Source organism: Pongo abelii, chromosome 11 (genome assembly GCF_028885655.2).
Source record: "Pongo abelii isolate AG06213 chromosome 11, NHGRI_mPonAbe1-v2.0_pri, whole genome shotgun sequence".
Classification (NCBI taxonomy): domain Eukaryota; kingdom Metazoa; phylum Chordata; class Mammalia; order Primates; family Hominidae; genus Pongo; species Pongo abelii.
The window spans coordinates 135,763,233-135,787,145 of NC_071996.2; the positions used below are offsets into that span (position 1 = coordinate 135,763,233).

General features: G+C 43.7%; 1 protein-coding gene across 2 annotated transcripts in view; it reads left to right on the top strand.

Annotated features, from left to right (window-relative positions):
- The window catches only part of DIS3L2 (DIS3 like 3'-5' exoribonuclease 2), a 375,419-nt gene that overhangs the window by 269,058 nt on the left and 82,448 nt on the right, over nt 1–23,913 (top strand). For both annotated transcript variants that reach the window (XM_063713123.1, XM_024243284.3), the window contains exons 11-12: nt 7,968–8,080; nt 18,097–18,204. In XM_063713123.1, the coding sequence (XP_063569193.1) occupies nt 7,968–8,080; nt 18,097–18,204 (221 nt within the window). The remainder of the gene's footprint in view (nt 1–7,967; nt 8,081–18,096; nt 18,205–23,913) is intronic.

A 23,913-nucleotide genomic window follows, 5' to 3' on the forward strand; every position in this document is an offset into this window, starting at 1 on the left:
CCTGAGGGACAGGAAATCCAACATCTGTTCTATCTGTCAGGGTGTCCAGCAGGTTGTACTTCTGATTGTGGTCTTCAGGCTCTTTGTTTTTGTTCGGTATGACTGCCGATGGCATTAATAGAGCCATGGTCTGCAGAGTGGGTGAGGTGGCAAAGTGAGAAAGTGAGTATGGTACATTCAAGTTACCTTTCCACTTAGCACTCCCTGGTGGCTTCCCATTGCACTTGACGTAAAGAATGCCTCATCCTGACCCAGCAGGGCAGCTCTCCTCAGGGCCCATCCACCTCACTAGCCTCCCTGCTTCCAGTTCTTTCCTGCTTTCCAGCCATCTTTATTCCTTAGACACAGCAAGCTTGCGCCCATCCCCCGTCCTTCGCTCTGGCCCTCCTGCCTGGGATGCTGTCCCCCAAGTCATCACATGACATGGTCTTGTTTAGACCCACAGGTCTCAGTCCTCAGAGACACGTTTTCATTACTAATGAACTCTAAAATAGGCTCCAGACATTCTCTGTTTTATTTTCTGCAAAGTCCTTTTTACTATCTAAGTAATCTTGTCATTTGTTTGTTTGCTTGTTGCCTTTCTCTCCCCACTAGACTGGAAGCTTGACATGAGAAGGGACCTCATCAGTTTTCTTGTATGTCTGCAGTGCCTAGAAAAGGACTGGTACATAGTAGGAGCTTAATAAGTATTTGTTGCCTGGCTGATTGAATGAATGAAGATGGTTATTAGGAAGATTATAAGGTAATTGAAAGCCAAACCATGTGGTTGTTTAGCCTGAAGGAGAAAAGTCCCAGGGGCCATATGCTGGCTGTCTCAGTAAGTAAAGCTGATGCTACCCTAAAAGCACCTAGCCCTGCTTCACTTCTTTCTCTTAGCCAGATTGCTGTCTTCCAAGGAGATGGGCTTGTTCTGGGCACCCTTATGAGCCAGAACTGGAGCCAATAAGTGGAAACTCTAGGGAGACATATTTTGGCTTTAAAAGAGAGAAAAAAAAAATAATAATTGCCACTTTACCTGAGGACGTAATGGGCTTCACCAGACAGCAGTGAATTTTAAGTCACCTGAGGTATACATATGCAGGCACAGGCTGGGTGCTCTCTTGCAGACCTGGTGTGGAGAGGGCTCAGCACCTGCATGGGCAGTTAGGCAGGGTTTACAATCCTTTCAGCCCAGAGCAGCGGGGGGCCTGCCCTATATTTTTTGTTACTTTCTTTTTCATTCAGTAAATGTCAATCACTGTGGGCCCAGCCCTTTTCCTGCCCATCATGCTGATTACAGAGAGTCAGGAGGTAGTTCATGATCCACATGTAGTAAATGGGGGTGAAAGAGTTGAGAAGCTGTAGGAAGACACAGAAGGGATTGAGCCTGGTCTAGGTCATCAGGGCAGGCATGCCGGAGGAAATGACTTTAGGTGGTAGTTTGAAGGACCCTTGGGGGTTGCCAGGAAGAGGAATAGAACCGTGGGGAGACCCCTGGGTGTGAGCATGGGAGCCCCATCACAGTGTCTTGGGGGTGTAACTGTCATTTAAGGGATAAGGCCCAGGAGAGTCAAAACATGCACAGAGCAGACCCACATGATGAGCAGTTGGGCTGGTATCAGCTCCTTGTGAAGTGGTGCTAGAGGATGGTGTGCAGGGGAGGAGAGGAAGAAACAAGACCGTGGGATGAGATGGGTGGGCAAAAGCCAGGCCAGGCAGGCCACGGAAGCCAGGTCTGGGCTGCATGCTCAGGGCAGCAGGGCCTCTGGAGGGTGTAGATGGTGAGGCGACAGGCAGATTTGTGTTTGGAAAGGGCACTGTCTTCACTATGGAAAATGAGTTTGAGAAATGGCAGGGAGAGCAATAGGAGGTTGTTAGATATTTCTTAGAAGAAGCCATGGTGGCCTTGGCCAAGGTGACAGTGGCGGAAAGGAAGACATATGGGCAGATGTGAGAGATGTATGGAAGGGAGAGTCAGAATGATTGATCGACACAGGCCTGAGAAAGTCCCAGGTTTCTTCTTGGTTTAGGCAAGCATGGGTATCACTTTTGGTTTAATGGAGGTGATCCCACTTCCTGGGACAGGAAACACAGGGAGAGAAATGGTTTTGCTGACAGTAGGGGCTTACGGAGGTATGTGTGTGATGTGACCGTGGGACAGCTGAGTGACAATTCTCAGTAGACTTTGTACACATCAATCTGAAGCTCACAGAAGTCTAGGCTGGTGATACACAATTAGAAGACCAAAGCACGGAAGTGAGGTTTGAATCCCCGGAAGTAGATGAGACAATCTAGAGAGAAGAGGTAGAATTTAAAGAGAAAGCAGCCTGGGGCAGAGCACAGAGGCTTGGCACGCCACACGCGAGGGACACGGAGAGGCAGAGAAACTCCAAGAGGAGCAGACATGGAGCTTAGACACCCGGAGTGGGGCCCAGAGCTAAGGAGGAGTGTCTCAAGGTGCTGGGTTGGGGAGGGTGCAGAATCACCAGGCTTCGGATGCTGCTATAAGGTCAGGCCTACAAAGGTTTGGTTTAGTGCACAGAGGTTATTAGTGACCTAGACAAAGCAGTTATTTTTTGCTGATGAAGTATATCAAAAGGCTTTCCAGGCATCACATGTGCCTTAGTCCATTCAGGCTGCTATAACAGAATACTGTAGACTAGGTGGCATAAAGAACTAAAACAACAGATTTATTCCTCACAGTCCTTGAGGCTGGGAGGTCCAAGATCAAGATGCTGGCAGATCCAGTGTCTAGTGACAGCCCACTTTGTGGTTCATAGAACAGCACCTTCTCATTGCGTCCTTACATAGTAGAAAGAATGAGAGAGCTGTCTGGGGTCCCTTTTATAAGGCGCTAATCCTATTTGTGAGGGATCTACCTCTGAGGCCTGATAACCTTCCAGAGGTCCGCCTCCTAATGCTGTCACATTGGGGATTAAATTTCAACCTGTGAATTGGTAGGGAGTGGGGAGACCGGGGGGAACAAATATCTATCACAACACATAATATTGTTTTATGTGAGGAGTGTCCTGCTGATGTCAAGAAGAGCCTCTGTCACCACTGTGACCACTGTCCAGTCTCAGCAATGGGTAAAAGTGAATGAAGTGACCCAAGTCTGGAAGGCCTTATCTCACTGCTGGTAAGGGAAGGCCCCACCTATAGTAGGTGGCCACCCTGGTTGTGCTCATTCCTGGCACAGGCCTCTTGAGTCGTTCAGACAGTCTCTGTACTACCAGCTAAAAATGACTATAAGCTAGAAATTTAGAAAGGAGTGGTTTAGATTTTAAAGAGCTTGTTCATCTAATTAAATAGAACTGGAGCTAATGGCTTAGTGGTTGTTCTGTAATCAGGCCCTGCTACAAGTGGTCAAGGAGACTGACAACGGGAACCAAAAGAGCCTGTAAGGACAGGAGTGTGGCTGTGAACATGGCTGGAAAGAGTCTCTGCCAGAACTTCTGAATCCAAAGCTGAGAATGTGGCTTCCATGGAGTTATGAGAGATAGGGAGGGATTTTGAGCTGTGGCCCACTGAGATGAAAAATTGGGTTGTATCATCTTCTTCTGGAGTTGCAGTGACAGTGTATGGCGAGGGGTAATAAAAGGAGCAAAGGATCTGAACCCAACCTGGTTTTGAGTCTGGGATTTCTTACTTTTTAGCCAGGTAACTGGAAAAGTGACTGAGAAACTCTCTGCATCTCAGATAATTCATCTGTGCAAAACAATTTGCATAGCTGTAAAGTTAGCTTGTGTATGGAGCCCCTAGCACAGAGGAGACATTTAATAAATGATCACTCCTGCTATCTTTATTATTATTATTATTATTTTTCTTCTTCGTGAGACGGAGTCTCACTCTTGCTCAGGGTGGAGTGCAGTGGCATGATCTCGGCTCACTGCAACCTCCACCTCCCGGGTTCGAGTGATTCTCCTGCCTCAGCCTCCCAAGTAGCTGGGACTACAGGCGTGCACCACCACACTTGGCTAATTTTTGTACTTTTTAGTAGAGATGGGGTTTCACCATGTTGGCCAGGCTGGTCTCGAACTCCTGACTTCAGGTGATCCGCCCACCTCAGCCTCCCAAAGTGCTGGGATTACAGGTCTTTATTATTTTTATGATCATCATTGTCTGTGTTACATTTATGTAGCTGTTATGGATCACAAAACACTTTCAGATGTCCTCACTGATTGCAGCTTAGCTTACTCCCATACACTTGAGTTATCACATGGGTGTATGTGTGGCCCCATTAGACCGAGAGCTCCTTAAATGGATGGGTCCTCACTCACAGATGTCTAGTGCGGGCATAAACTAGAGGATCCATGTGAGGAAGCACTTCCCCTACCAGAACTCTTCAGAAAGAGAGCAGGTGGCTTCAAGAAGATGTCAGCTTCCCACCCTTGAGGATATAGCAGGGGCCACCTGGCAGGGACACTGTGGGGAAGTGGCTACACTGGTTGGAAGGCTGGCTTTAAAGAGATGGTTTCTGAATCCTGCTTTATAATCTATTAGTGTTTTAATTGGATGAAGCAGTTCTGATGTCCTGTCAAGTTCATTCAAAGGAGTGTTTGTACTCATCTAAGTTTGTGGACCCTGGGCAAAGTGAGCCAGACCCGGCTGCCCAGGGGATCCTTCCTCTCTCTGCTCTAACTGCTCTTTAAGCACACAGGCTCACCTACTCCCTGGCAGATGAAAGTTTTAAATTTAAAAATATTTTACAAGAATGCTTTTATATGAAAGACAGTATCTTTTAAAATATCAAATTTGTCTTAAACATTTTGGCAGCATATGCCATGTGACTTTTGGATTTATAGTTTCTGTTTCATAGAATAAAACGTTCAGTGCCACCACCTCAAGAGTTCTGCAAGTTCACGTTATGTAAACATATATAATAAAATATTTACTTAGGGTTTCCATAAAAAAGATTCAAAGCAGAGAATAAGAGAGCTTCTCTTTGCTGGTTTCAGAGGCTCTGCTGGGAATTCTGAGTGAAATTTAAGCCTCTTGAATATGTTTTGATTGGCCTTCTTCATATTTTATCTCCTGTAATGAACTCTTTGTCAGTTTGTCAATTTTGACTAAGGACAGAAAGTTCATGTGTAGTAACACAGAGACTGAATTTAAAATTATGGTTTATATCATGATGTAATAATCCTCTCTCTTGTCCTTCAGTCAATATTTACCTGTTAGGCCAATATATTATAATGCTGACTTCAAAAGAAGACACTTTATTTTACCTTCTCTAAGTGTTGGTTTTAGATACTTGAAATATCAAAACTGGAAGTTGAGCCGTCTGAGACTCTTGGCTGAATTCACGTAAAGTTCAGTTCCTCGATCGCAGGGCAGGTTTCACTGCTCCCAGTGACCCAGCGACACAGCTGCGTGCCTGTCAGAATGAGGCAGCTAAGCTTGGCGTCATGCTGGTTCCTCTCAGCTTTCCAGACAGCCCTCTCCTCTGTGGGAAACAGATCTGTTATGTTACCCCATCGCAGCCAGGATCTCTTAAGTGGACTTAAGTATTCCTTTATGTATTACAGCTACAGGATTGGGTGGAAAAACCCGAAGAATGCCCTGTAGGAAGGTGGTCTCTGAGTGTCATACCAGATGAAAAATAGGGAATCTTAAATTCTTTTCCTTGCCTGAACCCCTTTTTTTAAGCACCCCATGTTTAAGCATTTTTCCATTTTAAAAACTGAGGGAAGAATTATCCCCCAGTGAAGGAGTAGGAGGATAATAAGTAGCTACACAGTTTGCAGATAAAATGTGTGATACCTTAGGACTGATCATTCAGGTCACCAAAGGAGCAAATGGTACTGTGTTAATAAGTTCTTCTGAGCCAACTTGGGTATGAGTCAAGACTCTGTCAGTGAGTCATAATGGAAAGGGAATTGATCCACTCATTAACTGCCAAGTCCACAGGTAGACTAGTTTCAGGCTCAGCTGGATCCTGAAGTTCAAATGAGGTCATAATTCTTCTTTTCTTTCTTAGACTATTATTTTCTGTATTGGCATGATTATGTAGCATAGATGTTTCCTGGCAGCTCCAGGTTTATGTGGTCCTTAGTGCCTGGGATCCCAGGAGAGAGACCCTCTTTCCTGAAGTTCATATCATTTATCAAGTGTATTGTTCAACTGAAGCAAATTCAACACTATGCTTGTATCTTCCATGTGCTTCTCTCTGCCCATTGTGTACCTTTAAACTGTATACTTATTTTATTTTATTATTTTAGTTTTTCGAGACAGAGCCTTGCTCTGTTGCCCAGGCTGAAATGCAGTGGCACAGTCTCAGCTCACTACAACCTCTGCCTCCAAGGTTCAAGCAATTCTCCTGCCTCAGCCCCGAGTAGCTGGGACTACAGGTGTGTGCCACCATGCCTGGCTAATTTTTATTTTTAGTAGAGACGGGGTTTTGCCATGTTGGCCAGGCTGGTCTCAAACTCCTGACCTCAGGTGATCCGCCAGCCTCGACCTCATGAAGTGCTGGGATTATAGGCATGAGCCAATAAGCCTATATACTTATTTTACATGTATACTCTTTTTTTGTAATTTGTTCATTTTGTATATTTTCATACACACATACATGTATATGTAAGTATGTACATATGTATATACTCTTGTATGTATGTGTATATTTTTATTTTCACATACACTATATTTGATAGATGATTTACAGTATGATCAAGAATAAATCTTCAGTTTATAACCTAACTACCCTCCCTCATTTAAGGTACAGTTCTAACAGCCTTAGTCATCTGACCAACTCTCTGGTAAACCTGGTAGGGAGGGCAGGGCCTGTTAAAAGACAGCTCCACCAGGAAGGGAAGGAGCAGTTCTAAAAGGAAAAAGAAAGTGGGTCCTTTACCAGAGGGAAAAGACAAACCGACTATTGATTCATTCATTCAACAAGTACTTCTTGAGGCCCTATTATGTGCCAGGCACTATTCCAGGCCCTGGGCATACAACAGTGAACATTACACAAGAAGGCCTTATTTGCTAGAGCTTACATGGTAGGGAGAGAGACAGATAACAAACACACAAGCCGATAGAGATATGCCGTGATATCTGGTAGTGATGAGAGCTCTGAAGAAAGACCACGGTAGGCAGCAACAGGTGTGGAGTAGGTGCTTTACAGTGCAGGTGGAGAAAACGGTTGAGGGGTAGTGGGGAGTTGGAGGAGGCAGACAGGTGGAGGAAATGGGGGGAGGGGGGTCGAGGAATCTCTTCTCATTTGGGTATTCTCTTTCAGTTGACCCAAATAAAGTAAGGAAGATTTTGATAGGCAGATCCTGTTAAGACTATCCCAAGCATAGGAAAAAGTATGAGCCAAGCCAACATCTAAATGGCTTGAGGGAAGATCTGTTCAAGGAATGGAAAGAGGTTTCCCATGGCAGCTGCATACAGAGCATGTGAAGGATGGGGCTGAGGCTGCTTGGGGTGTGACCCTGCAAGGACATGAATAACAGGCTAAGAGTACCTTTCCCAGACCCACATTTAGAAAGATCACAGCAAAGTGTGGAGGGCTGGGTGAGGGGGCACAGAGGCGAGGTAGGGCAGCCAGGTGTGGGCTGAATAGGGCAATGGCCAGAGGGAATGGGAAGGAACAGCAGAGCTTTCAGAGGCTTCATCTGCAGGATTTGGGGATTAATTCACTTCTAGTGACCTAAAAGGATTTGTTCATCACCCAGAATGAGCCATATCTTCTTATGTTTACTGAAAGATAAGAAGCCTTTAGAAATGGGAAACATCTTGGGAGAGTGGTTAGTCTTGTTTATTCACAAGAACAATTTCATCATCTTTTGCTATACAATGAGGAAAGCAACAATAGTGCGGGTCACAGAGGGGAGGTGGCCAAAGAAGGAAGCAAGCAAGACTGGATGTGTCACCTAACTGCAGGTCCTGTGGCCTCTGGGAGTGACATACATTCTAGGAAAGGACTCCTGGGAGAGAATGCTGTGGCCTTCCACGCCAGCCTGATAGTCCTTCTCGTGCATTTACAGGCAACTTCGAAGTGGGAGTTCACATTGCCGACGTGAGTTACTTTGTTCCAGAGGGATCTGATCTGGATAAAGTGGCTGCCGAGAGGGCCACAAGCGTCTACTTGGTTCAAAAGGTAAAAATCCATCTCTAGTTTCTTTTTTCTTGCTTTGTTTATTTGTTTGTTTCCCTGGAAAAGTGTGTGCTTTCTGTTATTACATGTTCTCCGGAAAGAGAAGCCAAAGGAAGACACAGGTGTTCATCTGAGGCCTCATTCCAGAGTGGCCCTGCTATATAAGTAACTGACAGATACTCAGCTTCAGAAAGAAAGGAGGCAAAATACCTGCTTTCAAACGATTGTTCTAAAGCAGGGCTCGGCAAACTCAGCCCACACCAGCCACTAGTTTTTGTAAGGTTTTATTGAAACTCAGGCACATGCATTTGTTCATGTATTGTGGCTGCTTTCACACTACTTCAGCAGAGTGGCATGACGATTTCCTATTACTGTAGGCCCTTTAAGGAAATGTTTTCAACCCCTGTTCTAAAAGGTGGGAGCCAGTCTGGTCCTGACCTGCCCATTAGAAGATAGCTATGGGAGTCTCCGAGATGGAAAAGCGAAGGGAGTTGAGGAGGAGTCTGAGCTTTTCCCTCTCATCCTGACTGCACCACTCTTGGTTAGTTACTAAGTGTCTACAGACCTCCCTAGACTCATCTGTAAAATGAAGGGATTGGACAGATTCATCTCAAAACATCCCTTCCATTCTGTGTACCTGTACCTGGCACTTTCAATAGGTAACCATGAGAATCCATTCCTTTAACATATATGTATTGAGCACCAGTTATCTGATGGACACTGCAGTAGGCCTCAGAGAAAGGGGTTAATAAGAGACCAAGCATGAGTGAGTTCTGCCCTCCACACTGTGGTTCATGAATTCTGCCAGGTTTCTTTCTCTTCTTTCCCTTCTCTGATCCTCCGCTCATTTGCTCGTCTTCCTTCTTTGGCCATATCTGGACTTCCACTTCCTTTCTAGCTTTTTAAAATTTGGCGGTCCGGTTTGGGATTCTACCTATACTAGCTTGAGCCTTCCTGCCTCCCAAGCCGATGCCCTAGGACATGATTCTGGTATTTACTCATTGACCGCCCTAAGGTCAGAGGAGTATCCCCACCATCCACCCTAGAATGCACCACCACAGGTGCATTCTAGAATTTCTGGGCTCCACTTCTAGCAAAGTACCTACTTGATGTTCACAAAGGTATTGGCACTTCTGGAGCAAAAGCTATCCAGGAAAACCTAAAAGTTTCTAGGATTTCTGGTATTTACCAAGTGTTACTGAGAGTTCCTCTCATGTTTTCAACTTGTCCACCCTGAAAACTAACCTCTCAAAAGGGAAGAGACTAGTCTAGGCTGTGAGTGCAGCCATATCCTCTAGGGGCTGAAGATCCTGTTGCCTGTGGCCCAAGTTTAGTTCCCCAGTGTAGCTGAGCTTATCAGTTGACAGTGATGTCTTCCACCCCATGATGGAAATCACCCTGTCTGAGACCCTTTGCTCCTGCTACAAAGGGAGCTAGCCTAGATGGGCTCTCTTGTCCCAAAGGAAAGCCAGAGCTATTATCTACCATAGCCGCCTTCAATATGTGGAGGCTCTACCTAGGAAGACTTGGCACCTCCTCTCCCCTGCCCCAGAACAGTACTTTCTGGATCACTGAAACCTAGAATATTTGAGGAAAACCCTAGCTCCACCTGCTCCAGGAGAATTGTACAGCCGATTCCTTCAGAAGTACAGCTTTGCCTATCATTCACATTAGGTGATCAGAACCACCTTGTATGTGTTTTCTGCCATCCCATAAATAAGAATAGTGAATAGAGAGGGAGACAGAGTTGATCAGAGCCAGGAAATTCTGAGTCAGAAGCTGTGTGATCATCAAAACCCCGTTCCAGGTAACTGTGTCATGGGCAATAGGTAATCTCTATGCACAGTGATGCCTGAAAGACCCAACACCTTCAGTGACCAATTAGTGAGAATAGCTAGCTGTGTCCTCATCTGAGCAGGGGGAATTCCGTACCAGACCTTGCTTGTGTCAAACATACTGTGTCCCTACCTGACCTCTGTGGCTGGCCTAAGCCTAAATGCAATGTTTAAGAACTTCTCTTTGCCCCCCAACCCCTCACAATGTCTATGACACCTGAGTCCAAGCTCTGAGCAGGTATAGGCAGCTTAAGAGAATGCAGCGCAAACTTCTGACCCACAAGTATCTCTCTTGAGCACACGGGGCTTCCTCCCTGACCCCCATGGCCATGAAGCCACGGCCATGCACCAGCTGCTGCGCTCTCCTTTTGTAACCAGGAATTACTTTTCAAAATCAGAAAATGAAAAAATCAAATTGGGTTAAGTAATTAAGCATGTTTCCTTTTCTGTTTCCTTTGGTTTTGTGTTTGTCACAGTTCTAGAATTTCTCTGTGGGACTACAGAGTTGGAGCTCTGCTGCTGAGTTGTGAAAGTGGGGAGCTGGGTGGAGGAAGGGCCCGCATGCCTCTGCTGCCCGGCACTGCCTCCAGCTTGGCAGGCACAAGTGGCGCCGGCCCGCAACCTTGGACAGCAGCAGCTGTGCGCTCTGATTCCTTTGAACCGCTGCTCTGACCTTTCATCCTACTCGGTTTTGTTTCTTAAAGGACTGTGTCCAGGAACTTTTCTGCTGTTTTCACTTTACTTTGCCTATAAAGGTCTTCTGAAAAGCTGGATGAGCTGCATTTCCGCCCTCCAGATTCTCTGCTTTCTCACTTGGCACAATGATTTCTCCTAGCTTCATCACACAGGGGAAGGGGGGCTGGGGTTCCAGTTGGTTTCCCATCTATAGGGAATGTGGCACTGATTTCATTCAGATCTGTAAGTTACTGATGCCAGAACTGCAATCTTAGCTCGTTATCTAAACTCTAATTGGGGGATTAACCCGTGGAGTAGGACAGTATACAGTGTAACAGGTCTTGGGTCCAAATACCACCTCACTGACTTTTTAAATGAAATTCTTTTTGTTGAGATTTTGCTCACAGTAATAAGTATTTTGTTATTCTTGTTAACAATAGGGTATAATCAGGTGGAAATATAAATTTAAGTAGTGTCCATTTAAATATCAGGAAAAAACTTTTTGATGAAAGATGATTCCTTTAGACAAGGGGACACCTGCCCACCTGAACTTTGGCCTGTCCTTCTCAGAAGGACACAACATTTGCTCAGTTAATGCCTCTCAACTGTCTTCTTTGGGAGATAAATATAATGTAATTGCAAAGTTTAAAGTAATTTTAGAAAATAAGCAAATTAAGCTTTAAAAGTAAAAGAAAACCTAAACAGTTGAAACCTAAACCTAAATTTTCTGCCTATTGGCCCAAGCATTCATGTTATTTTAGGTGCAAAACAGCTCAAGTGAAAGTTCGCCCATAAATCTCTACGATATTTTATTGGTACTGCTTTATAATAGAGATCAAAGATGGGGATTGGAAGCCTGTCTTAATGTAGAGTCCAAAGAGTTTTAAGATGTTTCTTTCTGACACCAGCAGGTTGTCAGAGTGTTGATGTTTTGTTAACGTCAAACTGTGTAGCAAAGAGTTGATCAAATTCTGAATTCATGGAAGTGTTGATATGGAAAAGAAAACTCTTTAAACAGAGATGTTGGCTGGCAAGTGAATTAATCTGTTTCCTTTAAGTTATTTCAGTGTGTAAGTGGGGAGCTAGTTGAGTGTACCTTGTTGTTAAAACCTCGAAGTCCTCGGAGAAAAGGGGGAAAAGTCACCAATTCTCAGACTGCATATATGGGCTGTGATGGCCAATGGGTTATCACACTGAAGACCTGAGGGAGTGTGGGTGGGGAGCCGGCAAAGGCCTGGGCTGAAAGGGGCAGAAGAGGCCCGGCAACCCCTCCAGGTAGTGGAGAAGTGCCTATGACTTGGCTTGTGGGCATCTGGCTCCCACGTCACTGCTAGTCCTTCCTGCTCCTCCTTGCCTGAATGATTGATTCTTCCCTTCTGTGGCCCTTTGTGTTGGTCACAGGGCTGTCCTGGCTAACCTGCTGCTGAACTTGGCCAGCCTGCCCGCTGTGGCTTTAGCAGATGTTTCTGCTCTCTGAGGCTAATATAAGATTTTATAGTCTTGTTGGTACCCCCACCCAGCTGCCTTGGGCAGTGGTGTATTTACCCAAATAATCAATTTCTCTCTACTCTCTCAAGACCTGGTCCAGAATGCTTAGAAAGTCAGTGTCCTATCATCACTGTCCCTTTTCTCCACGGCCAGCTCTTAAGCTCTGCCCTGACTCAACTTTGGTCCTGGCCCCAAAGCATGCTTAAGAGGACTTAGCATCCTTCAAGCCCCATTTCCTTTTCTGCTGCCTGAAGTGCTTATCAGTCTTCATCCACTTGGTATTTATTGAGTACCAGCCGTGTGTCATGTTCCAGGGATGTAAAGATGGGACAGATTCTGGTTTTGCCTTGGGGAAGCAGAGGAGGTGGACAGGTAGCAAACACTTGCAATGCCTCAGGCTACCTTCAGGTACAGAAATGCCCCAAAAGGTGAGGAGGTGTTAGAGAAGAGAGAGAGGTTGTATCTGCCTGGGCTGGTGGTGGGAGATGAGCTTCTGCAAGCTCCAAGAAGGCTTCACAAAGCAATCGTGTTTTGAACAGTTTCACATTTTGAGTAGAAAATTTCTAGATAGACAAAAATGGGCAGAGAGGGCATTCCAGGCAGAGGCTAGAAAAAGCATGGAACGTTCAAGGAGCAGTATGCAGTTTGGAATTCTTGGGGTGTGAGTTGTAGAGAGAGCCACGGATGAGGTTACAAAGAGAAGCCTGGAGTGGTAGGCGAAGGAGCTCGGAATTTGAGGGCAAGTAGGGAAGTGGTATGGTCTCCTTCGACCAAGATAGAAAATCACCTTAGCAACTGTGGTTGAAGGATAGCAAGGCCAGAGGCAGGAAAATTGTCATCAGTACCAGGGCCTGTTCCCCCAGTCATATCCTCCTGAGGCTCTGAATAACTACCCCAACACAGAGATCTTTGCTCACAAAATCTTATGAGAGTTTACCAACGTGGTAATGTCTAAGTGGACCCCAGGAGAACTAGGACAATAGATGTCTTCAGCCTAGTGCCAGATGGACATTCTGAACGAGCAGCATTTCAGTTACTTCAAATTGTAGTTTCTTCCCAATTCTGGCAATGCATATCACACAAGAAGAAGTAGAGAGAAGCAAAGGGCAGGGAAAATGGAGAAGTTAGCTTCCCACTGTTATCTTTGCTGTCCCCTCGGAGATAGGGTCCTTCTCCTGCTTCCCCATGGGGAACTCTTGGCCGCCTGTGACCTTAGCCACTGAACATTGAGGGTCCAGGCTTTTCCAAAAACCTTTTGGCCCCATCGAACCCTCTAGGCCCTCCTTCATCCATAGGACATGCAAAAGTCCATTTGCTAAATTCAGCTCCTTAGCTATTGGGAAGGTAAAGCCAGTGTGTCCTAATATAAATGGAATTGCAGATTATCATTGAGTGGAGATTAGTAAGAAGATGCAGAAGTCTGCGGAATAAACAAGTCTTATCTAGAATAATTTCTACTTCAGAATTGTCACTGGTTTTTATCCTGAGAGAGGAAGAGAGACATATCCACACTTGAACAGTGGAAGGAGGAGAGGAAAATACTCACTTGAGAGAGTTAGAATGTCAGATCTAGGCTTGGGAAGTGATTGAATGTAGAAGGGAGAGAGAGGAGAGTGAAGAATCACAGGCTAATCCTGAGCTGTGTTCTGGGGACAGGGGTGAGGAGTGTGGGGAGACATGGGTGTGGTGTTTTGATTTTTGGTGGTTTTGAGGGAGGGATGGTCATCTGCTTCCTTGCTTATTTAACTTGGGACAGAGCGCTGCTCTTAACAGAGGTAGGAAATGTAGTCAGTGGAACAGGTGAAGAAGGGAGGAAAATGCTGAACTTTGTCTTCTTCATGTGGAGTTTGAAATGTTCATGGGACATCCAGTTCATGGTGTCCAGAGGGCATTGTAGAGGTATGTGGAGTCACAAGGCCAGAGGGCCAGGCCTTGGACAGGGAAGACACTCATTGTGAGATGGCAGGAGACCAGGGCACACATGTAAAGTGAGTGGGCCTGGGAGAAATTGGCCAAAGGAAAGAGCTGGAAGGTTGCTTGCAACAGATTGAGTCTGATGATCTCAGTTTTCTCTGTAAAGAAGAGTTGAGGTTTTCTGCTGAGAAAGATTGAGAAGGCAGTCAGATAAGACGTCTGAGGAGAGTAGTAACATTTTGGGACCTCATCTGAGGGGCGTGGGGAAGGAATTAACAAAGACAGGTGAAAGGCCTGCCAACCCTCATGGAGGTAAGAACTAAGACAGCTTAGCAACTCACCTCCACACGGCCCAGCAGTTTTCTCTGTCACTGCTCAGTGAGGACTTGCAGAAGTAGGAAAGGGTGATTATAAGATCGATTGTGGGGTTTGTGGATCTGGGATAGTAGAAGTGAGGGAAATAAAGAACCTTGAAGGAGTTATCCATGTGGTTCACACTGCATAGCAAAGTTAATGAGGACAAGACAGGGTAAGACTGGGGAAAAGGATCAAGGGGTCAGGGAATGTATGAACATTTGCACAGTTCTAATGATAGCCAGGAGTTTCCCATCTCCTGGAGAGACCTTTCTTTTCCAGTCAGACATGGTGTTCCACACTTATCACCCTGACCCAGAGGATCTCAGGAACCATGGCAGGCCTCATGTAGCTGACCTGTGTGCATGGACTGTTGCGCCATGGTCCAGGTGGGTCTCCCCCTGACATAATGGGACTTGGATTTGAGAAAGCAGCTGATCAGAAGGGGCTGCCTTCCTCTCCTTTCCAGCCCTCCTCCACAGGGATCCTGCTGTGCCTGGGGTTGTGGGAGAGCACATTCACAGTGACCCTGGCAGGAATTAGGCCCCATTTATGAGAGGCTGTGATGTGCCAAACCACAAATGTGATTGTAACCTCTTAATTCCTTTTCCTTTGAAACATAGAGGAATAACCATCTATTTACAAAACTATATATACCTAAAGACTGTTTTCTGTGAGAATTTCATCTGAATTCTGCTTTAAGACCTGGTAAATGTCTTTTATAAAGAATACTTCTTAAAAATTAAATATAATTATACTAACCAAAAAGTTTTAAAGTTCAGCTTTTTCATGAGCACTTAGATTGGTAACTGACCATTGCAATGTGATTAATAAAATGTCTTCTGTGTAAGATATAGGACACCACACAGTTTTTATAGCCTGCACAACCACTGCATGTGCTGGTAAGTTTTAGGAGGTTAGTAGCCAAAACAGTGTAGCTTATACTTAAAATAATAGTGTTTATGAAGTTTTTTTGTCAAGATGTTTAAATATAAGTCTCTAGTATATTTCATAAAATGTTTTATGTGATGCAGTAAACATAGAAAAAAAGAGGTGGTCCATCTCCTGGGCAGAAGCCAGTCAGTTGTCTACACACTGGAAGTGCCTACCATGCATCAGGTGTAGAGAGAGACAGGAGTGAGGCCTGGCCCTTGCTCCTGAGGTTTCAGTGTCCGTGGCACTCAAGGCACCTGAAGAAGCAATTAGGACAGTGTGGTAAATGCAGCGGAGGTAAATGCAGTGTGGTAAGAGCAGGAAGGATGGAGTAAGTGGCTGACTGTGTAGGATGGCCCCAAATCGTCTTTGAAAGAACAGGGGAGGTGTGTAAAATACAGCACACACTCTGCCTAGGGGATTCTGGATAAACCTTTTAGCAGTGGCAATGAGCTGAATCTGAAAGGAAGTACAAGAGTTTGCCAGATGTAAAATGTCCAGAAAGGTGTTCCAGAAAGAGGGACCAGCACAAGCAAGAGCTGGAGCAGCACACAGACAGGTGAAGGGGGTGCAGTGGGAAGGCCCGTGTGACTGGTGTTGCCAGTGCCCCAGGAGAGGGCCAGGGCACAAGGCTGAAGGGGATGCCTGAGCCCGCTGACAGTGCACCTTGGACACCGTGGGCTGGCCAGTGAGCTGACTTTCACTGAGCATCTTCAGTATTGTTCTACCAATAAGAAGACCAAGACTCAAAATTTTACTAACTTGCCCGAATTGTACAAGAAGCGGTGGGCCCAGGATTAGCCCCCAAGTCTCTCAGGTGGCAAAGCCTTTGCTGTCTTTCCTGCACATGCTGCTGCTGAGTCTGCACTTCACTTATTGTAGAAAGGTCTTTAGACCTTGTTGTATTTTCTTAAGTGGTGAGGCCCTTTTTGCAAATAATATCTGAACCCCAAATTCCAACATATAGAAACAGATCAGGTTTTCACTAGATAATTAGCATTCATTTATTTCATATTTAAATGTGTAACACACACCAATTAATGAAAACAGTGACTTTCTTTTTAATAAGCTCATTTATTTTGGAATACTTGCAGTTGACAGAGAAGTTGCAAGGGTAAATGTCCTCATTTAACCTTACTTACCTCTGAAAGACCCTGTCTCTATATACAGTCGCACTGGGGTTTAGGACTTCAACATATAACTGCGGGGTGGGGGGTGGGGGGGTAGGGTGCCAATTCAGTCCCTAGGATAGCCCAAAGGCTGAGTAGGTGAAATCTTTATCATTCAACCATGAGATGATATCATATTGAAGCTTTCTCCATTTTGTGCACTATTTTTAAACAGGTGAAGATGTATCATTTTATAAAACACTTGACATATACAAGAAAATGTTAAATGTTTGGATTACGTTCTAATGCATCACAAAATAAGTTAGCAAAGAAAATATAGTATTGTCTGAACTGATAGTGCAAAAGTAATGGCAAGAAAAAAATTTCAAAAGTAGTTGTCTGTAAAAGCTGTTACCGAAGGCTGTTAGGAAAAGCTGTTACCAAAGTTATCAGGTAGTCATTAGGTTTCATACAGATGTTAAAAGACATGGTGTTCTTTAGAAATACCAAACAATTGCCAATTATTTGTTACTGGTGTGGGCCATGAGTTCTAGAATTTACTATTCCATACCAAAGATATTTACTGTACTAAAGTAGAGTACAGTTGCAGATACTTTATGCAGAATAAGAAGCCGCTGGGGTTTGTTCTGTTTCTGCCCGTAAAGAAACATAGTTTGCTGAATGTACCTCAACTACAGCATGGCCACCCTTTGCCTATCACTTCTCAGTTACCTAGCATGGGGTTACAGCGTTATCTGTGCTCAACACTGCAAGCCAAAATGGGCCATAGTAAGTGTGTTGAGTAAATGGCTAGTACTGCTGATGTTTTTAGTTAGAGAGGTGGGATGGATGGTCCTGCCATTAATCAAGAAAAATATGGGAAAAGGAACAGATAGTGGTAGATGGGAGAGAGTTTTTGAAGTATTTTCAGGAGATACAGATAGAGATATTCATTTCATCTTTGGAATAGTAGAAAAAAACAAGTAATATTTTGGGACAACTGCAAGTCATCATTTGAAAGTAAGCTGAAAAACAATTTTAAATGAAAGAGTATATCCCATTGACTCAGTTTATTATGGAACAGAAAGATCAATAAGGAGAAGAAATAATTTAGGCTTAAAAAATGGGAAAATGGATAACTAGTTGATCACAATGTTTATCTAGGAAACCTGGATGTATGACCCTTTCAGTTTTATCACTCTAGTGATATTTTATTGAAGTATTCTCTTAATGTTCCAACATGTAATTTGGTAAATTGCAGTATATTCAGTTACTAAAACATTGATTCAACCATAACAATAGCTTATTTTACTTTAACAAAACCCTGTCCAGAGTTTACACTCAACCCTTGGGCTCTTAAGTATATGTATAATTCAACTGGAGTGCTTATATCCGAAAGCACAAGTACTTCTTGAGTCTGGAGCTTCAGGTTTAGTAGGTAATACAATGTAGCTATTTTCCATTGCTTGCATTGTACTTTTGTCTTCCCTTACCAGTTCTCCTCACTTTCCCAGCTAACATTACTATTTGACTCTGGAGGCGCATGGAAAAGTATACAATAGTGTGGTCTTTCTGCAGTCTTTGGGAACAGAGCCACCTCCATCTTCAGCTTGCTCTGGAAAAGCTGAAGCTGTTCACCAAAACTCTGCCCAGCGGGCTTCTCCTAAGCGGGTTGGAGAAAGGTTCTCATGGGCCTGTGCTCTGTTTACAGGTGGTCCCCATGCTTCCCAGGCTGCTGTGTGAGGAGCTGTGCAGCCTCAACCCCATGTCCGACAAGCTGACCTTCTCTGTGATCTGGACACTGACTCCAGAGGGCAAGGTAACAACTTACACGTTTTCTTTCTCCACTTACCTCTTTTCCGTTCCATGAGTCATGAAGCACTCACCATGTGCCTGGCACTGGCTTGGGTGCCATGGTGGTAAGACAAGGGAGGTATGGAGTAGCCACCATAGAGAAATGTCAGAGTCCCTGCCTCGGAAGAGCCATCGGCCCCACTTAGAAGCCAAGACTGACCTTAAGCACTTAGAACAGGTTTCTTGTCTGTTATCAGGTGAAGGAAGAAATTGAGTAAGCAGAGTGATGCCGGGGAGGCTTATGCAGGAGACAGGGTGTAAGTGGGATTGAATGAGGATTGGCAAAGGCAGGAGGGGCAGCCTAGCCTGCAGTTAGAAGAGCAGAGCCTGTTTGGAGGAGGACATTAGGTAAAGTGGGAAGTTTACATAGGTGAGGTGAAATCAAACTGGAGAATCACAAATGAATTGTAGGTGTTAGGGTTCCTCTGAAGTGTCATGAGAAAGCTGATTGTAGAAAGGTCAGTGGTGCATCGTCGTGCAGGATGATTGGAGCGGTGAAGATGAATTAGCAAGGTAGTGCTATAATCAAGGCACAGGGTGGTGAAACCACAGACCAAGAACAGAGGAGAGAAGGATGTCAGCAGGGGTTTCTAGGCATAAGGAAAAAGATGTTTGTGCCTGTCGTCGGGATGTGCCTATGCGTATCATAGGGAACGGCACGAGAGAGATACATGAAAGAGAACTAGTCCCCTCGCTGCAACCGTAACAACTCCAAACATTCAGAAGTAGGGTCATGATTAAGTAAGCCCTGGTGCCTTCTCAGTGGAATATATGCAGTTATTAAAGTTGTTGACAGAGACCATGGAAGAACATGGGAAGTGTTTATACTGTAATATTAAATGGAAGTAAAAAAAGATATTTAATTATAAAGAGGTTCCAAATAAAGATAGAGGATCAAATACCCACATTTACTTTCATTCCCTCCCAAAACCTCACTAAAACAACAGTAAAGGGATTTTTTTTAAAGACATAAACCCACAAGGACAAAGAGAGTGGGAGAGGAGACAACAGCAACAAAATTTTGGAATCTGGGTAGCAGATGGATGAGTGTAACTGACTTAGCAGTCCTGAGAAAGCTGAATCCTGAGCCAGCAATAGAGAAAGCCAAGAAACAACCCAGTTTATGCAGCAGAACCCTAAACAATTCAGAAATTGACAGTACCAGATAATTCTAGAAAGTGGGGGAGGGGTGGGGGAGAATGAGGCTAACAACAGTATTGAAAGTTTGTTTTTAAAAATTGCCCCTCCTATAACTTAGTGGAAGATCAGAAATGTGTTCTCTAGACAGGGTAAAGTAAGAGGTGTCTGAACTAGAGGACATCAAACATGCTTGATGGCAGTGACACCTTGGGGGAGATTGAGTGGATGTTGGCATACTGAATGTTAAGAGTGTCAGCTTTCTTTTTGCTGCCAGCCCCAGAATTCTGGTCGCCAGGCCTATATCCATAAGTCGGGACATGGGAAAATCTCTGAGGAATCTGAATAGTGAGGAATAAAAATATAAAGATACTAACCTTAAGAGTTTCCCAATCAGCAGCCCAGCTGTCTTTCCCTACGGTAAAGCTTACAGACAATAAGCTTCACCCACACAATCAGAGCTTTTTAGGATTTCATTTCCATGTATGAAGAGACAACCCGAGGGAAGCTTCTAATGTGAAATAGGGAGGCTATTACTAATGCATTGTTTCAACAATAGCTTTATTTTACTTTGATGAAACTCTGTCCAGAGTTTACACTTAGCCCTTGGGCTCTTAAGTATATGTGTAATTCAACTGGAGTACAAACAAAACAGGAAAGAAGTAAACAAATAGGAAACGAAGTAAACAAACAGGAAGTAAACAGGAAAAAGTAACTAGAACAAAACACACTATCAGGGAAAAGAAATTATCACTTATATCTTTAGGGAATTTTTTTAAAAAAGAAAGTAGCTGTATCAAAATCTTGATACTTTAAAAAGGAAACATTTGGAGGGAAAAAAAGAGCTCTTGCAAATTAAACACAGGTTAGAAGAATTAAAGATTCAAGATTCCTACTGAAAGGTAAAGTTGAGGAGTTGTCCCAAAAAGAGATAGAAAAGACAAAAAATTAGAAGACTAGTCCAAGAGATACAATATCTGTTCAATGACCGTTCCAGAAATAGAGAACAAAGTAAACAGAGGAAAAGAAATGATCAACAAAATAATTTTAGGAAATGCCCCATTCCTGGAAGATGTGATTTTCCATATTGAAAGGGTAACTGCCTAGCACAGGGGTGGAGACACATAATCAAGACACATCATTATAAAATTTCAGAACACTGTGGACAAAGAAAAGACATACAATAAAATCGGAAGTCAGAATAACTTCAGACTTTTCTACCACAACCCTAGAAATTAGATGACCGTGAAGCAAAGCTTTCTAATTTCTGAAGGACTGTGATCTCCATGCCAAAATTCTGTACCCAACGAAGCTATCAATAAAAAGGGTAGTAAAGGACATTTTCAGACATACAAGGCATCAACAAAAGTGTCCATCTCATACACCCTTTCTCAGAAAGCCACCAGAAGATGTGCTTCACCAAAATGAAGGAGTAAATGAAGAAAGAGGAAGACATGGGACCCAGAAAACAAATAATCCAATACAGGAAAGAAGTGAAGGAATCACTTAGATCAGGGCTGGCAGACTTTTCCTGTAAAGGGCCAGATAGTCAGTATCCCTGTCACAGCTTCTACACTGTCCTTCAGGTCTGTCTTAAAGAAGATGCTAAGTGCCAGGTGTGGTGGCTCACGCCTGTTATCCTAGCACTTTCGCAGGCCGAGGCAGGTAGATCACTTGAGGTCAGGAGTTCAAGACCAGCCTGGCCAATGTGGTGAAACCCCATCTCTACTAAAAATACAAAAAATTAGCTGGGCCTGGTGGCGGGTACCTATAATCTCAGCCACTTGGGAGGCTGACGCAGGAGAATCACTTGAACCCGGGAGGCGGAGGTTGTGGTGAGCTGAGATCGTGCCATTGCACTCCAGCCTGGGCAGTAAGAGTGAAACTTCGTCTGAAAAAAATAAAAGAAAAGAAGACGCTAAGCTGGATCCTCTCATGGGCTTCTACATTCTGTCTGTTGGAATCAGTTGTTTTGGTTGCTATGTAGATATGTAGCTGGAAAAGAAAGGAGCATTTTAATAACTTTTTCAGATAATTGTGGCTGTTCATTTTTGTACTACACCAAACTTTAATAATTTCTCAAAAGTTGGTTGGACCAGGCACAGTGGCTCACGCCTGTAGTTCCAACACTTTGGAAGGCCGAAGCGGGCAGATTGCTTGACCCCAGGAGTTCGAGATCAGCTTGGGCAACATATTGAAACCCTGTCTCTATTAAAAACACAAAAATTAGCCAGATGTGGTGGCATGCACCTGTAGTCCCAGCTACTCAGGAGGTTCAGGTGGGAGGATCACCTAAGCCTGGGAAGTCAAGGCTGCAATGAGCCATGATCACACCACTGCACTCCAGCCTGGGCAATGGGAGTGAGATTCTATCTCAAAAAAAAAAAAAAAAAAAAAAAAAGGGCTGGGCACAGTGGCTCATGTCCTTAATCCCAGCACTTTGGGAGGCTGAGGCAAGAGGATTGCACAGCCTGGGCAACGTAGTGAGACCTCGTGTGGGGAAAAAAAAAAAAACAGACACCAGAGAGTGTGCTCTCTCTCATTCTCCCCAAAATACCCAAATCTAAACTATAGTTTGTTTGTCAGTTGTTCCTTCAAGTAAAAATGGTGTTCCATAAAATGAGCAATGGGTTCACTTCACGACTCAGTTATGTATATGCTTTTCCTCAAGACCACCAGCGTACCTCTACATGCAGCAAAAGTGAAAAAGACAAGCAATCAAGGGTTGAGACATCATAAAATTAATAATTTTTACTCCTCTGTCCAGAGCATTCGGTTGTTCGATACGAGTATGAGGTATTGGAGTGCATGCAGTAGCCACAGGTGTGCTGGGTGCCATTGTCAGATTTGCACCAAGGCAGCCGCTTTACCCACGAGGGCTTTTGTGCCACCAGTGTAAATGTCAGCATGTGGAAAGGACAAACACTGCCTTAGTATTTTTATGAAAATAGTTTTAACCTCCTGGACTCCTGGAAGGGTCTCAGGGATCCCTAGGGGTACATGGACCATACCTTGAGAACCAAATGGATGGTTGGTGGAAAGTTTGGGGTAGATTAATATACGTAGCACACAGAAAAATCAAGCAAATAAAAAGACGGTTATTAATTCCAATGAGAATAAAAAGTTGTATAGAAAAGAAAAGTAACACTTAGTATTTATGTAACCATAATAGTAGATTGATAAAATGAATTCTGATCATTGTCATGTATTAGGAGGATTAAGGACTTGAATAGTTATGTGGGCATGGTGGGGGAGGGAGTGTGTATGGAAGAAAAAATTATCTTCTGTAGTGAAAAATTTGCAAATAATGCCTAAAAAAAATCAGGAAGTAGCAGACAGGTTATATAGAAAGTTAATATCCAAATACTCTTTTAAAAGAGGTAAAAGTAGTTACTCTTGGGAAGTAAGAGAGAGGGATGGGGGCTGCTGTTTTTCATAACAATACTTTAAAACTATTTGAACTATGTATACTTTAATATTTTTATTGTGAAAAATTTCAAACATACATGAAAGTAAAGGGCACAATAAACTCATCCTCCCCACCTCCCAGATTCAACTATCAAGACAAAGTATTTTAAAACAAACCACAGACATGTCATTTTGCTCATACATATTTTAGTATGAAGCTGAAAAAATTTTGGACATTTTCTTATATACCACAATGCCATTAGCACACCTAACAGTGACTACTAATGCCTTGGTGTCATTCTGAACCCAGTCCATAATAGATTTCCTTGCTTTCTCCCACAAATTTGCCTGAATTGGGATCAAAACAAGTTATACACATTATATTTGGTTTTTATAGCTCTTAAATATCGGGTTAATAAAAAAAAAGGACGCTTTTAAAGATTTTTTTAAGAGTTAAGAGGCAAATGCTATCTGAAAACAAAGAAGGAATTATGAGGACAGTATGCCAGCAATCATATTTTGATGGGGGTGGGATCATGCATAGGGGAAAAAAATGAATGGAAAAAGACCAGTAGGAAATAAAATCGAATGCCAATAGCGGTTATGTTTGGGTAGTAAAACTATGAGTAATTTTTTCTACTTTTTTGTATTTTCTAATGTTTTTTGAAAACATGTGTAGCTTTTATATTTTTATAAATGCTTATTTTTGTGAAAGTTTAACTAAACAGAAAATAAAAGCCCATAGAAAAAAGCTAACTTGAGTCAACAGAAAATAACTTTGAGTCTGAATTTTGCCTGCCAAAGTCAGACCCAAGAAATAAAAAGCTGCCCAATCTAATGAGCTTCTAAAATATGAGGATCATAAAAGAAGCACTAGAAAGTGGCAAACTCTGTAACTCAGTTGGCCTCTGGGGTTTCTGTTGAAGGTAGTGTCTGGTGCCTAGGCCACTGGCATTAGGGACTAGAGAGCAGGTGTGAAGTAGGCACAGGATCCAGGAGGGGCTGTGGGCCTCAGTGCAAACCAAGCCAGATCGGAAGTAATGAGAGTTTGGACTAGAGACAGGGTTGTAGGGCAAAGCCCACTAACCACACTCCTTGTACTGTGGTTATCCAAACACCCTACCCAGAC